Source organism: Mustelus asterias, chromosome 27, assembly GCF_964213995.1.
Source record: "Mustelus asterias chromosome 27, sMusAst1.hap1.1, whole genome shotgun sequence".
Lineage (NCBI taxonomy): Eukaryota > Metazoa > Chordata > Chondrichthyes > Carcharhiniformes > Triakidae > Mustelus > Mustelus asterias.
The window spans coordinates 31,482,658-31,499,580 of record NC_135827.1 but is presented as its reverse complement, the minus strand read 5'-3'; the positions used below and the strand labels follow the sequence as shown (position 1 = coordinate 31,499,580).

General features: G+C 45.5%; 2 protein-coding genes across 2 annotated transcripts in view; both read left to right on the top strand.

Moving 5' to 3' along the window:
• LOC144479936 (transgelin-like) overlaps positions 1–16,923 on the top strand; it is a 533,241-nt gene that overhangs the window by 386,579 nt on the left and 129,739 nt on the right. The window lies entirely within an intron of this gene.
• Positions 1–16,923, top strand: part of sidt2 (SID1 transmembrane family, member 2) — a 115,407-nt gene that overhangs the window by 43,468 nt on the left and 55,016 nt on the right. Inside the window, exons 9-11 of the mRNA XM_078198966.1 lie at positions 2,340–2,433; positions 3,979–4,037; positions 15,475–15,552. Of these exons, the coding sequence (XP_078055092.1) occupies positions 2,340–2,433; positions 3,979–4,037; positions 15,475–15,552 (231 nt within the window). The remainder of the gene's footprint in view (positions 1–2,339; positions 2,434–3,978; positions 4,038–15,474; positions 15,553–16,923) is intronic.

Genomic DNA, 16,923 nt, shown 5'->3' with positions numbered 1-16,923 from the left:
GTGGAAGAGAGAATGTCCGGGGTCCTTAATTATGCTGGCTGCTTTTCCAAGGCAGCGGGAAGTGTAGACAGAGTCAATGGATGGGAGGCTGGTTTGCGTGATGGATTGGGCTACATTCACGACCTTTTGTAGTTTCTTGCAGTCTTGGGCAGAACAGGTGTCATGCCAAGCTGTGATACAACCAGAAAAGAATGCTTTCTATGGTGCATCTGTAAAAGTTGGTGAGAGTCGTAGCTGACATGTCAGATTTCCTTAGTCTCCTGACAAAGTAGAGGCGTTGGTGGGCTTTCTTAACTATAGTGTTAGCATGGGGGGACCAGGGCAGGTTGTTGGTGATCTGGACACCTAAAAACTTGAAGCTCTCGACCCTTTCTACTTCATCCCCATAGGGCACGTCCTCCAGTACGCTGTCTGAAGTCGATGACAATCTCCTTCATTTTGTTGACATTGAGGGAGAGATTATTGTCATCGCACCAGTTCACCAAATTCTCTATCTCATTCCTGAACTCTGTCTCGTCATTGTTTGAGATCCGGCCCACTACGGTGGTGTCATCAGCAAACTTGAAAATCGAGTTGGAGGGGAATTTGGCCGCACAGCCAGAGGTGTATAGTAAAGGGCTGAGGACACAGCTTTGTGGGGCACTGATGTTGAGGATGATCATGCTGTGCCATTGTCCAGCAGGTGAAGGAGGCAGAGTGCTGATATTCCAGCTACCAGGCAGCAAGTGAAGATAAGGGTGGCATGGTGGCACAGTGGTTGGCACTGCTGCCTCACAACACCAGGATCTGGGTCAATTCTGGCCTCGGGTGACTGTCTATGTGGAGTTTGCACGTTCTCCTGTGACTGGGTTTCCTCCGGGTGCTCCGGCTTCCTCCCACACTTCAAAGATGTGCGGGTTAGGTGGGTTGGCCATGCTAAATTGCCCTTTAGTGTCCAGAAGATGTGCAGGCTCGGGGATTAGCCATGGTAAATGTGTGGGATTACAGGGAATGGGAGGGGTGTTGGTGGCCCAGCCATGTCCCTCACCACCTGGGGGCTATATCTACCTTTGCGCCCTCGGTGTGATCATCATGAGTGGTTTTTGTTTTTTGAAAACCAGGAGTGATTCTCGCTGGTGTGACGTCACACCAGCAGGGGGAGCATTCAACGCTCCTGGAAGCAACTGCATTAAGTCATTTACTGATACTTAAACACAGTCAATTTCAAAGGGACAGGAACCTAATTAAGTCCCTGGTGGGTGAGGGGAAGAGGGGGGGGGGGGGCGGTTGGGGGGGGGGGGGGGCAGAGGTTGGCAGGCAAGATCTCAAACTGAGATCTCGCTGCCGCAAATCCTGTCAGAGCCGTCTTGTGAGAGTTAGCGGCCATAATGGGGGGTGGGGGGGGGGGATTTGCACCCATGGCGAGAGTGCCCAGAGAATTGCGCCCCCTGTCTTTTAGATGTGATGTTAAACTGAGATCTTATTGCCCCTCCACCACCCCACCCCTCGGGGAATATAGAAGGCGCCACTTTGAAGGCGGGCAGGGGAATTATCCCTGGTGCCCGAACCAATATTTATCAACACCACAAAAACAGACTGTCTACTCATTATCACATCGCTGTTTGTGGGAGCTTGCTGTGCACAAATTGGCTGCTGTGTTTCCCACTTAAAACAGATCAAGCCCAAGATGGGGGTGTAATGTCTTATCTTATCAGCTTGGATCTTGTTTGTCTGTCTTGTGGAAACCATGAATTGGAATTAATTGGATTTTCAATTTGGGTTTTGGAGCAAGCGAGGAATGGATTTGGGTTTGGCCGGTCTGCTCGGAGCATCGGCTTTGTAACTTTAAGAATGGAGTTTTAAAAAATTTTGAAAGGGTCTATACTTCAAAGAACATCATAGACTGTAAAGCGAATTGAGACACCCCAGTCTTGAAATACTCTAGGGCAGGCACAGTGGTTAACACTGCTGCCTCACAGCGCCAGGGACCCAGGTTCGATTCCCGGCTTGGGTCACTGTGTGGAGTCTACACGTTTTTCCCGTGTCTGCGTGGGTTTCCTCCGGGTGCTCCGGTTTCCCCCCACAGTCCAGAAGATGTGCTGGTTAGGTGCATCGGCCATGCTAAATTCTCCCTCAGTGTACCCGAACAGGCGCCGGAGTGTGGCGACTGGGGGATTTTCACAGTAACTTCATTGCAGTGTTAATGTAAGCCTGCTTGTGACACTAATAAATAAACTTAAAATTAATGGAAGTATATTTTTATTGTTTTCATTCAAAAATTTTAGGAAATGTTGTGTCAGTCTGTAACAGCCCAACTCTTTTTAATCAAATGTTCCTCCTTTCTGATTTCTCTTTGACAGCTGTGGCCTACGTAAAAGGGACACTCTTCAGCCTGGGGATTTTCCTGGCATTTTACCTGCTCACATTGTTCATCGCATGTTGGGAGCACAATCGGTAAGTGTCCCTGTAGCTTCTCCGACTATTGCATGCATTTGTTTTTTACACAGCTGCTCAAAGAATTATTCCAGGCCAGAAAACCCGTATCCTTCTTGAGAATAACACTGCTCCCGTTCAAAATATTTTCTGCCTCAATCTCCCTGCAGAAAGGAAATCTGTTGTCAGCCAGTGGTCCCTATTGGAAAGAGTGTGTTTGCTGAGTAAGGACAACATTGGGTGCAGCTGTGATTCTCTAGCCTAGAAATATGATGAGTTTCATCCATTTATCAGCATCGAACTTGCAACCCCAACACAGTGAGTGGAAAGCTCAAGGTCATGAGGGGTTATCAGTAGTTTCTGCCATTGTGGGGCTGGCAGGGAAGAAGACACCCAGGGCCCACATTCGAAACAGACCTTTGGCCCTTTTGTTGCTTTGCCCTGAACATTGGCACCCAGGTAAACCAAGTCCATTTGTGGCCTAACCCATGTGCCTTAAAGGGGTGTCTGCCAGCCACCAGCATAAAGGCAAGTCTTTCACTCACGCTCAGCTGTCTGCAGAGCCCTAAGGAACAGGAGCTGCTCTCACCCCCACATTCAAACCAGAGGCCACTTCACTAACAACAGAATGCCATCTCCACCCCAGCACAATGCTGTCTCCCATTCATTCCCCAGTCACCCTTTCTCTCTCAAGTGCCTTCCTCTTCAGTCCCTACAGGTGGAGCAGCTATATGATCATGGAAGCTTTTCTAACAGCCTGGGTACATCCAGTCAGTCTACATGCTCCATAGAACCATAGAATCCATAAAGTGCAGAAGGAGGCCATTTGGCCCATTGAGTCTGCACCCACTCTCCAAAAGAGCATCTTACCAAGGCCCACCCCCCTCACCCTATCCCTATAGCATTTATCTTGGCCAATCCACCTAACCTACACATCTTTGGACACTAAGGGGATATTTAGCATGGCCAATCCACCTTACCTGCACATCTTTGGACACTAAGGGGATATTTAGCATGGCCAATCCACCTAACCTACACATCTTTGGACACTAAGGGACAATTTAGCATGGCCAATCCACCTAACCCACACACCTTTGGACACTAAGAGACAATTTAGCATGGCCAATCCACCTAACCTGCACAGCTTTGGAGTGTGGGAGAAACCGGAGCACCTGGAGGAAAGGCACACAGATACAAGGAGAATGTGCAACCTCCACACAGACAGTCACCCGAGGCTGGAATCGAACCCGGGTCCTAGGTGCTGTGAGACAGCAGTGCTAACCACTGTGCCACTGTGCCCCTTTTTCTGCAGTGGAACAATCTCCTGCTGCTCAAACTTAAAGAATGAACACCCGTATCAAGGGGGTCAGTGGTTTACTAAATGAATGTTAGTTTTTACATTATTCGTCCATTGACAGGTCGAACGTGCTGGAAAACTGGGAGATCTTCAGCACACTAATGTCTTGTGCCTCTGTAAAGATGATAGTAAACATTACCCTTTAACAGTGGGACATTCTGTGCCTGATGGACATGTTTGCTGACTGATCCCTTTCCCATCATTTTCAGGCAGCAGAAGAAGAGAGAGAGACTCCTGGGGAAAAGCATCTCATCTCCCGATCATTGTGGTAACTAAGCAGCCACTTTTGCTATGTTTGGACAATGACAGTGGGCGCTTTATGTCCCGCATTTTCTGCACATTTACATCCTGCCGTTGTTCATAGATGAGACACTCTGTAATTTTCCACACTTGTTGCCTGGCGACTATTTCCTTTTCCCAGTGCCCTAATTCCCCGGTGCAGTTGACAGCTGATGCTGCAAGATATTACAGCTTTAACAACCTAATGAGCTACTTGGTGTACATGGGTCCAGGTATATTGTCGACCTGGGTTGCAGTGGGGATTATAAACCTGTAGAATTGTCCAAGCCCAGGCTGATTCATCCTGAGGCTGTGCTATTTACAGAGGCAGTGAAACTTTGACAGGCTGCATTGGGCCTTTTCCCAGTGAGGTTTCCTGTCGGAGGTGGGGAGTGGGATGTGCGGGGGATACTGGGGAGGCGGTGGTGTCCTCCTGAACTACACATTGCGACTTCAGCTGAACATAGGAACATGGAAAAGGAGCTGGAGGAGACTGCTCCGCCATTTAGCAAAATCATACCTGATTTTCCATATCAGTTCCATTTCATAAGAACTAGGAGCAGGAGTAGGCCATCTGGCCCCTCGAGCTTGCTCTGCCATTCAATAAGATCAAAGAACAAAGAAAATTACAGCACAGGAACAGGCCCTTCTGCCCTCCAGGCCTGCACCGACCATGCTGCCCAACTTAACTAAAACCCCCTACCCTTCCGGGGACCATATCCCTCTATTCCCATCCTATTCATGTATTTATCCAGACGCCTCTTAAAAGTCTCTACCGTATCCACTTCCACTACCTCCCCCGGCAACGAGTTGCAGGCACCCACCACCCTCTGTGTAAAAAATCTGCCTCGTACATCTCCTTTAAACCTTGCCCTTCGCACCTTAAACCTGTGCCCCCTAGTAATTGACTCTTCCACCCTGGGAAAAAGCTTCTGACTATCCACTCTGTCCATGCCTCTCATAATCTTGTAGATTTCTATCAGGTCGCCCCTCAATCTCCATCGTTCCAGTGAGAACAAACCAAGTTTCTCCAACCTCCTCCAAGCTAATGCCCTCCATACCAGGCAACATCCTGGTAAATCTTTTCTGTACCCTCTCCAAAGCCTCAACATCCTTCTGGTAGTGTGGCGACCAGAATTGAACACTATATTCCAAGCGCGGCCTAACTAAGGTTCTATAAAGCTGCAACATGACTTGCCAATTTTTAAACTCAATGCCCTGGCTGATGAAAGCAAACATGTCATAAGCCTTCTTGACTACCTTCTCCACCTGCATTGCCACTTTCAGTGACCTGTGTACCTGTACACCCAGATCCCTTTGCCTATCAATACTCTTAAGGCTTCTGCCATTTACTGTATATTTCCTATCTGTATTAGTCCTTCCAAAATGCATTACCTCACATTTGTCTGGATTAAACTCCATCTGCCATCTCTCTGCCCAGGTCTCCAACTGATCTATATCCTGCTGTATCCTCTGATGGTCCTCATCGCTATCCGCAAATCCACCAACCTTTGTGTCGTCCACAAAATTACTAATCAAAAAATCATCGCTGATCTTTTTGTGGATTCAGCTCCACTTACCCACCTGCTCACCATAACCCTTAATTCCTTTACTGTTCAAAAATTTATCTATCCTTGCCTTAAAAACATTCAATGAGGTAGCCTCAACTGCTTCACTGGGCAGGGAATTTCACAGATTCACAACCCTTTGTGTGAAGAAGTTCCTCCTCAACTCAGTCCTAAATCTGCTTCCCCTTATTTTGAGGCCATGCCCCCTATCTATCCCCCTATCTATCTCCATATCTTTCCCCCTGTCTATCCCCATATCCCATAAATCCCTTTATATCCCAAAGTCTATCAATCACAGTCTTAAATATATTCAGTGATTAAAAATCCGCAGCTCTTGGGAGTAGAGAATTCCAAAGATTCACAACCTTCTGAGGGAATATATTTCTTCGCCTCTTAACGCTAAGTGCCTGACACCTCATCCTGAGACTGGGAACCCACATCCTAGGTTCTCTAGCTAAGGGAAATAGTTTTTCAGCAACTGTCAAGCCCTTGAAGAATTTTAATGAGAATTCCTCACCTTCATCGAAAGTCAATCTCTCCTCAAAGGATAGCCCCCTCATCCCAGGAATCACTCTTGTGAATCTTTGTTGCATCCATTATAAAGCAAGTATCTCCCTCCTTAGTTCGGGAAACTGAAATTGTATGCAGCACTCCAGGTGTGATCTCACCACAGTTCTGGATATTTGAAACTAGGCTTCCATATTTTAATGCACCTTGAATTAAAAGATCAGCAGAAACCCCAGAGACACCTGGACGTGAAACTTTCACTGACCTTCTGCAGAGGTTACCAAACGGAAAAACCCCCAAGGAATTGTCCAACCATCCGACCTGGCTGCAAAGTTTGGATAATTCTCACTATTGTGTTGACATCAAGGATACGCTTAACAGAATGCTTTTTAAATTCATTTATGGGACATGGGCGTCGCTGGCTGGACCAGCATTTATTGCCCATCCCTAGTTGCCCTTGAGAAGGTGGTGGTGAGCCGCCGCCTTGATTCGCTGCAGTCCCTGATTGGTTGGAATAGACCATAATATGCATGATTTAAATATCCTATGAGACTTAAATACGCGACTCAATGTGAATCGGAACTATTCTTGCTTCAAATCAATAGTTGGATCCTGTGTGAATTTTGAGTGAAATGGAATAATCCCGGCGGCAATGGGGAAATATCTTGCAAACCCCCTTCTCCCACCAGCTCGGGGACAAGTTGACATCAACTGTTAATATTTAAAATACATCAACTCCCCCCTCCTGAATGTACTTTGCACTTGCCGTTTATTTGTGGTTAGTTTCCATTGGCTGTTGTGGTATCTGATGGTGAAATGCTCTTGTGTGTTACCGCGTTGTAATTCTACACTCTCTTTGTCTCATTGGTGATTCTCAACAATAATCTTATCCTTTCCATTTTAATTTCTGGCTGCCGTTCTCTTGTGGTTGATTATAAATACAGATCCATTATTAGGTAAGACTCACTTCTCAATAGTTTGATAGTAACGCACTGTGGTTATAGTGACAGGCTGACAATCAATCATCACATATTTCAAGCTGGTTCTTCCCTGCCCTACAAGGCACAACATCACTACAGCATCAAGTGAAAGAAACACACACACGTACGTGTGGAAGCAGTTGGAAGATGGAGCCAGATGCCAAACTGTCTCTTTGAGTTACAACCCAGCCCTACAGCAGCACAGTGGTTAGCACTGCTGCCTCACAGGGGACCTGGGTTCAATTCCAGCCTCGGGTGACAGTCTGTGTGGAGTTTGCACGTTCTCCCAGTGTCCGCGTGGGTTCCCTCCCACAGTCCAAAAATGTGTAGGTTAGGTGGATTGGCAATGCTAAATTGTCCCTTAGTGTCCCAAGATTTAGGTTAGGGGGATTAGCAGAGTGAATACATTGGGTTAAGTTTAAGTTTATTTATTAGTATCACAAATAGGCTTACATTAACACTGCAATGAAGTTATTGTGAAAATCCCCTAGTTGCCACACTCCGGCACCTATTCGGGTACACTGAGGGAGAATTTAGCATGGCCAATGCACCTAACCAATACATCTGTCGGACTGTGGGAGGAAACCAGAGAACCCAGAGGAAACCCATGCAGACACGGGGAGAACATGCAGACTCTGCACAGACAGTGACCCAAGCCGGGAATCAAACCCGAGTCCCTGGAGCTGTGAGGCAGCAGTGCTAACCACTGTGCCACCGTGCTACCCTTGGGATGGGTGCTCTGTCGGAGAGTTATGCAGACCCGATGGGTTAGATGGCCTCCTTCTGCACTATAGTATTAAGTACACTCCCTGAGAAATGTAAAGGGAAAGTCGGTGTTGTTCCTCATGCAGCTTACAGGGTGAATGGGCCACAAAATGCTGCCTCACGGGGAAACGAGAATGATTAGACATGTAGTGCTGCTGATCTGATCAATGCCTGCAAACCTTGCTGTTCATTAAAAATGAATGGAATAGAACAGATATGTTCCCATTACAGGCTGGGAAGGATGGATTGATCATTGCGAGCACTGATCGTTCAAACTGAATTCCACTGTATCTCACTGTTTCTCTGGCTGAGGCTTGGCCTCCACCGCTGCCTCTGATGGAGATTCTGTCAGTTCAAAGAAAACCTACTTGTAGCAATCTTAATGTCTCCCTCATATCAATTTCATTTCCAATGATCAAGAATCGTTAATGCATTTTTAAAGCCACATATATACTTCATATGAATGTGTGTTTTGTATCTTATATATGATGATTTAATCTGTGCTTTTCCAATTCTGGCTTCTTGCACATTCCTGATTTGTATCACTCCATATTTGGTAGCTGTGCTTTCAACTGCCAGCACTCTACACTTTGAAACTTCCTCCCTAAGCCCCTCCGTCTCTTTCTTCCATTATTAAAATGCTCCTCAAAAAACCTACCTCGCCAATCAAGCTTTTGGTCATCTGTTCTAATGTCCCCTTACATCGCCTGGTGTCAGTCCTTATTTGACAATTGGTCTGGTTAAGGACTTTGGAACATTTTGTTATGTTTGAGGATGGCACAGTAGCACAGTGGTTAGCACTGCTGCCTCACAGTGCCAGGGACCCGAGTTCGATTCCTGCCTTCCAGTGACATTTGCATATTCTCCCCGTGTCTGCGTGGGTTTCCTCCGGGTGCTCCAGTTTCCTCCCACTGTCCAAAGATGTGTCGGTTAGGTGGATTGGCCATGCTAAATTCCCTCTTAGTGTCCCAAGATAAAGTTTATTTACTAGTGTCACAAGTAGGCTTACATTAACACTGCAATACAGTTACTGTGAAAATGTGTAGGTTAGAGGATTAGCCAGGTAAATACGTGGGGTTACAGGGATAGGGCCTGGATAAAATTTTTAAAAGGTGAGTCGGTGCAGATTCAATGGGTCGAAAGTCCTCTTTCTGCACTGCAGAGATTCTATGAGTTTCTGTTAAAGTTTCTGTACAAATGCAATGTTTTGTTGTTGATTTAATGGATATCAAAGCATGACTCCAATATGAAAGGAACTAAATGACTAGAAATGAACACCTATGCTATTGGCGGATGAGCATTTAAATTGCTCAGATGACTTCCTGTATTTTAATGAGGACATTGATCCATTCATTTAACGCCTCCTACTAGATAATTGAGGAAAGAAGATTGTGCATTAAGCATGTGTATGTCAACACTGGAAACAGTCACTGCTCGACTAAAAATACTCAAATATTTCCAGAGTTTTGTTCACATGCTATTATTTCAGAACAAACATTCTATTTCAGTTTATTCTCTGTACATTCCTCTGCGCTTCCACCCAATAGAATCAAAGACATTAATGGAGTAATTCTAATCACGATGGAACAGCTAAGAGTGGAATGAATGCTTTCACTTTCTTGTTTTTCTGTAAAAAGTAAAGTTTATTTGTTCGTCACCAGTAAGGCTTACATTAACACTGCAATGAAATTCCCCTAGTCGCCACAGTCCATTCGGGTCAATGCACCTAACCAGCATGTCTTTCAGACTGTGAGAGGAAACCAGAGCACCCAGAGGAAACCCACGCAGACACGGGGGAGAACGTGCAAACTCCGCACAGACGGTGACCCAAGCCGGGAATCGAACCCGGGTCCCTGGCGCTGTGAGGCAGCAGCGCTAACCACTGTGCCACCGTGTTTAAGTGAAATAACGGAGGCCGGTCTCGGACCTGTACAGTAGAATTGCCCATAATCCTGCACCAATTGACACAAAATTGACCACATCTGTCGAGTGGGAAAAGCAGAATGACAGCAAAAGAGAAAATGCTGGAAAATCTCAGCAGATCTGGCAGCATCTGTAAGGAGAGAAAAGAGATGACGTTTCGAGTCCAAATGACCCTTTGTCAAGTTGACAAAGGGTCATCAAGTTGACAAAGGGTCATCTGGACTCGAAACGTCAGCTCTTTTCTCTCCTTACAGATGCTGCCAGTTCTGCTGAGATTTTCCAGCATTTTCTCTTTTGGTTTCAGATTCCAGCATCCGCATTAATTTGCTTTTAAGCAGAATGACAGGTTCAAAGAATGGAACAACTCTCACTGATGCACCATAAGCACTCTCCTGAGGCTGCGTTTAGGACGTGTTCTCCGATTAACGTGAAAGCAGTTTGACTTTACACTCAGAGCAGTTAACGCTCACATTTTTAGCAGAAGTGGAAAACGAAATGTTCCGCTCATGGTTTCAGGCGCCACACACACACAGCGAGAGATTATCTCTATCCAATTGAAATATGGGTCCCAAAGGCTCTTCAAGATGCAGCATCTATTTCCATTTATTATTGCCTGATGAGATTGAAGCTTTATTCTTTGCAGTTACCAAATGAGGATAGTGACCTGTGGTATTCACCCTGGGAAAATGGGGGGGAAGGCGGGGGAATCATGACATTAAATTTGATGATCAGCCATGATCAAAATGAATGGTGGAGCAGGCTCGAAGGGCCGAATGGCCTTCTCCTGCTTCTATTTTCTATGATTCCAAGTTTCTCCCTTCCTACTGCAGGTTCTCCATGATAATCGAACTTGCAAGCTCAACAGTTGTTGGTGTTTCATAGTTTTGTACAAGGACACCCTCCAGTGTTCTGTTTGTTTTTTGTACAGTGCATGTTCAGGAGTGCTGACTGTAATTTCCTCTTGGAGCCTGTTTGCAATATTGTCATGATGTGGTTGGCATGACGAAGGGGCAGCGCTCCGAAAGCTAATAGTATTTGCTACCAAATAAACCTGTTGGACTTTAACCTGGTGTTGTTAAAACTCTTACTGTGCAATATTGTCAGCAGAATTTGGGGGCATTAATAAATCTTCTGGATGGTATCTAAATTCTTTGTTTATTCCTTTGGGATGGCACGGCGGCACAGTGTTCAGCACTGCTGCCTCACAGCGCCAAGGACCCGGATTCAATTCCCAGCTAAGGTCACTGTCTGTGTGGAGTTTGTACATTCTCCCCGTGTCTGCGTGGGTTTCTCCCAGGTGCTCCAATTTCCTTCCACAGTCTAAAGATGTGCCGGGTTAGGTGGAGTGGTCATGCTAAATTGCCCCTAGTATCAGGGGGATTCACAGGGTAGATAGGGCCTAGGGTTGTTGGTGCAGGCTCGATGGGCTGAATGGCCTCTTTCTGCACTGTAGGGATTCTATTGTGACAACATTCAAGTATTTCATATACTGCCTTCTTTAGGAAGCTGGTGGAAATATAATGTGCAATGTAACTGTTAGATGTCATCACATTCCATGGACCAAATTCATACGGAATCCATCATTTCTGTGTTAAGTAAATTAGTGAAAAACATTTTAAAGTTTATTTATTAGTGTCACAAGTAGGCTTACATTAACACTGCAATGAAGTTACTGTGAAAATCCCCAAGTTGTCACACTCCTGTTTGGGTACACTGAGGGAGAATTTAGCATGGCCAATGCACCTAACCAGCACGTCTTTCAGACTGTGGGAAGAAACCGGGGCACCCAGAGGAAACCCATGCAGACACTGGGAGAATGTGCAGACTCCACACAGAGAGTGACCCAAGCCGGGAATCAAACCTGGGTCCCTGGCGCTGTGAGGCAGCAGCGCTAACCACTCTGCCATCACAGCTGCTTAAATGTTTACGCAGGGATTCAATAGAGGTGTAATCAGAATTGGATGCCAAGACAGATAAGGAGACATTAAGAAGGGTGTCCAAAAATGTGGCCAATATGATGGCTTTTAAGGAGGTTCTTGAAGGAAGAGAGGGAGGTAAAGTGGTTCAGTGAAGGGCTTCAGAGTGTGGGGTCTAGGCAGTTAGACATGGTCTTCAATAATGGGTCAAGACAGAAGAGGAAGCATAACAATCCCTATTACTCTTATTGCTGAATATCTCATATTTATGTCCCTGAGTTTTGGTCTCCCCATAAGTGAGGATATCTCCACATCTACAAATCCAACACTGACTAAATCTTACAGACCTCAATCAGATCATCCCTCTTCTTTCTGGGCCCCTGGCACAATGAGCTTGACTTCGTTCCAAATGTTGAGCCATTTGAGTTAGTGGGGGGGGGTCACAGGATTATTTCTGACTCCCCTCCTTCACCGAGCGTGTTCGGAGGAAATTACTCATATTTCTAAACCGACCTCGGTTGTCATGGACCGAAGCCCATTTTGATATCCTGACCTTACAGTCACAGACGATCGGCTAAATCGTGTTGTGTGTCTGGTTACTGAAGCTGTGTACGTTCTAGCTGTCCCTTTGTAATCAATTTATTGGAGGCCATTGAATTGCTCGATGTCTCTGTTGGACCCCACATGGACTTGCATGTGTTCCTTAATCTGATGTTTCCTGGCAGAACCTTAATGTCCCATTCATTGGCCAATTAGATCATAAGATAGGAAATTCCTTGTCTTAGCGCAGAGCCGGTCATATGCTAATGATCAATCTAGAAATTAAACATCGGAATTCTTAAAGTTAAAGTTTATTTATTAGTCACAAGTAGGCTTACATCAACACTGCAATGAAGTTACTGAGAAATTCCTCTAGTTGCCACACTCGGCGCCTGTTCGGGTGAATGCACCTAACCAGCACGTCTTTCAGACTGTGGGAGGAAACCGGAGCACCCGGAGGAAACCCACGCAGACAACGTGCAGATTACACACAGGCAGTGATCCAAGCCGGGAGTCGAACCTAGGTCCCTGGCACTCTGGGGCAGCAGTGCTAACCACTGTGCCACCATGCCACCTTTTTACAATGTAATAGATTTATGCCTTTTCTTGTCAGACATTTTTTGCACTCCAGTAGTGCTAGGGAGTGGTGAACATGCTGTTTTTGGACCCTCATTGCCAGCCTCAAGTCCTTCCAGGTCAGGTTAATTGCAGAGGAAATCTCGCCATAATGACGGACCTCAGCCGTAACCTAAGAAGAGCTTTCCCAGTGTCTAGTTTTCCTAGAAACTTATAAATTATAAAATTCTAACAGAATTAGACAGGGTAGATTCAGAAAGAATGTTCCCGATGGTGGGGGAGTCCAGAACTAAGGGTCATAGTTTGAGGATAAGGGGTAAACCTTTTAGAACTGAGGTGAGAAGAAATTTCTTCACCCAGAGGGTGGTGAATGTGTGGAATTCACTACCACAGAAAGTAGTTGAGGCCAAAACGTTGTCTGATTTCAAGAAGAAATTAGATATAGCTCTTAGGGATAAAGGGATCAAGGGATGGGGGGAGTGGGGAATCAGAATATTGAATTTGATGATCAGCCATGATCAAAATGAATGGCAGAGCAGGCTCGAACGGCCGAATGGCCTCCTCCTGTTTCTAGTTTCTATGTTGCTATGAGATATCTCCATTTCCTGTACCAGCCACACTTTGGCCCTCTGTATTCACTTGTCAAGTTAGTGCCACGCTAAGGGACAGTTTGTGGGGTGCGTCCATTCCATATTGAATCAGGAATGCTCCAACCTCGATCCACGCGGTCTTCACCAACGATGCAAGATAGGCAAAGTTTAACCAGCGGCCTATCACACGCCACGACCACATCTCTTTCTCATTGAAATGACTGTAAAAGTAACTTGGGTGTGATGTAGGAGAGGCTATCAGTTCACTATCAACGCAAACTGGAGGAACAGCATCTCATCTTCCAGCTAGACACATCACAGCTTTCCGGTCTCAATAGCGAGTTCAACAATTTCAGATGATTAGCTTGACCTCACCTCGACCCCTTTGTTTTCATTTTATTTAATTTTTTACTGTTCTTTACCTTTTTTCCTTTATTGTTTTTCTTCCCCCCCCCCGCGCTCTTTCCCCCTATTTTATCTCCCTTTTTTTGCCTTCTCTCCCCCTTTGCTTGCCTTCTCCCCCTTTTTTCTAAATTTTACCTCTCTCCCAACCATTCCCCCCCTCCCCCTCCCCCCACATCTTCATCCGTCACAGTTTACCCTCTGATTTCAGCTTCTCTTCCATTTGCCCATTCACACCCTTTATTCTCTCTATGGACTGCCATTAGCAGCCTTTCCCCATGTTTTTGTGGCTATGACTCATCTTTCATTCCCTCCCCCTGCAGTATAAATATCTCCCACTTCCTGTGCCTTTTAGCTTTGACAGAGGGTCATCTGGGCTCGGAACGTCAGCTCTTTTCTCTCCTTACAGATGCTGCCAGACCTGCTGGGATTTTCCAGCATTTTCTCTTTTGGTATCAAGTCACTATCGTTGGTTGGTGACATTACTGAAAACCAATTTCATTGCTGGATATTTTCAGTCAGCATAGGGCGGCACAGTAGCACAGTGGTTAGCACTGCTATTTCACAGCTCCAGGGTCCCGGGTTCGATTCCCGGCTCAGGTCACTGTCTGTGTGGAGTTTGCACATTCTCCTCGTGTCTGTGTGGGTTTCTTCCGGGTGCTCTGGTTTCCTCCCACAGTCCAGAGATGTGCGGGTTAGGTTGATTGGCCAGGTTAAAAATTGCCCCTTAGAGTTCTGAGATGTGTGGATTAGCGGGTAAATATGTGGGGGTATGGCCTGGGTGGGATTGTGGTCGGTGCAGACTCGATGGGCCGAATGGCCTCCTTCTGCACTGTAGGGTTTCTATGATTCTATGAAAGAGGCAATCTTTATATTATTGATTTGAGCTGGATCAAAACACTGGAGGTGAATCGTATGTTTTTTTTTTGTGATTGGGTGAAGTGTGCAGCCAGTCAGAATTACTGTGAAGTAGGCCGGGAGCCACCACCTGAGGCCGGAATTGAACCCGGGTCCCCGGCGCTATGAGGCAGCAATGCTAAACACTGTGCCACCTGCTGCCCCAAACATGACCAAGCTGACAAGATCAGGCATTGCACCCCATCTTGGGCTTGATTCAACGCTCGATCTTAGCCAAAAGGCCTTTGAAAGAAACTGTTCCCATTGGTGAAAGGATTGAGAAAGGATGACAGATTAAACACAAAGCAATGGGGACACGCAGTGAGTGATTTGGATCTGGAAGGCGCAGACTGAGAGTGTAGTGGGTTCAGATCAATCGAGACTTTCAAAATAGAACTGGATTATTATCTGAAAATTAAAATAATTGCAGGGCGAGAAGGGAAAGGCAGGGGAGTGGCACTAGGTGTATTGACTCTTCAGAGGGCCAGCATAGACATGATGAGTCAAATGGCCTCCTCCATGTCATAACAATAGGAAGTCTCACAACACCAGGTTAAAGTCCAACAGGTTAATTTGGAATCACGAGCTTTCGGAGCGCTGCTGCTTCATCAGGTGAGTGGAGAGGTAGGTTTCACAAACACGGCACATATAGACAAAGGCACAATTGCAAGATAATGGTTGAAATGCAAAGTCACCTCCACATCATGTTGTTACTGTTTTATGATCTTATGATTAATTTATTAAAACCCAGTGTCTATTCAGTTTCAGCTGGCAGTTACACTCCTCAGAGCCCTGATCTCTACACTGGAAGTTCAGCGTGCCAAAGCTATGGCTCCTTTGGTAAGACCAGCTATTGAATAATGTATTCATGTGAAATGTATTAGGGCATGATTTGGGAGGCTCTCCTCCCACTGCAGTATCTCACTTAATGTCATTGTGGTGAGGCGAGATGAGGGATGGAGGTACATGCCCGATTTGAAACACATTGTTTTCCAATTACCACAGTCAGTGATTTCTGTCCCTGATTTTCTAATCCATGCTCCAAGTTTGAAGATAGATCTTTCTCTGGAGGCTGCTGTATGGGAGTCAGAAGACATGCGTCTTTCTGTATCTCTGTCCAGAGGTGTTAATCGGCTGAGACTCTGGCACCCATGTAAGCATGTTTTGTGCTAACTGATTCCGAAGAGAGATTTATGTCTGTGAGGTATATTGCTTAAATTGGAACTATAGAGATAACTAGCTGTTAAGAATTATACTTTGTCATGTTTAAGTATTTCAATTGGTAAAAGTTATGTTAATTACTTTTCTTATATTTTAACTATGTTGCTAAATAAAGATTGTTTTAATAAAAGCTTCCAAGTGGGGCAATTGGATCACACCTGGAGTGAAACACCTTATGGTCGTCCTAATGCCAAAATCAAACAAAACTGGAATCTAAGTTAACTTCATAATATAAATTGGAATTTCTGATCTGATCCCTAACGGTTGGGATGTATGCTTCATTGGCAAGGCCATCATTTCTTGCCCTTCCCAAATGCCCCAAGAAGTTAATGATTGTCTCTGTTCTTGAGTCATATTCTTAGCAATGGTTTGCTACAGCTCAGGCTTCCTCTTCCTCAGGCCATTCAGAGGAAGTGTGGAACTGGAGGGCGGACAGGGTAATGAAGTCACACTTCCTTGCCTGAAGGTCATTAGTGAACCAGTTAGCTGCTTACCATCTCTTTACTCCCAAACTGAATTAAATCTCTTCAACTGACGTGACGTGATTTGGAATCAATTTCTCCAGATTATTAGTCCAGGCCTCTGGATTGCTAGTCTAATAACATCTGCAGACTAGATTTATAAAATTTGAGTCTCATCCTAAATGCTGCCAATTTCTATTGAGCAACTTTGAATATCTGCCCTAGTCTGCTGAAAACATGTGGTGCAGTATTATTTTGAGAGGAGATTTGGGTGGATTGTTCTTTGTCCACTACCACTGCCCTTGTCACCAGAAGATGCTGGATTCTGTGGAGCTACAACAATCCATTCGAATTTTTCTCTGCCATACAGAAGATAAGAATAGATAAATAGAACTTCCTCCCTCACGGCACTGTGGGTATACCCACACCACATGGGCAGAGGTTCAAGACGGTAGCTCACTACTGTTTCATCAGAAGGAACTCTTCAAATGCAGGCAATAAAAATGTAACAAAACTTACTCCAACCTAT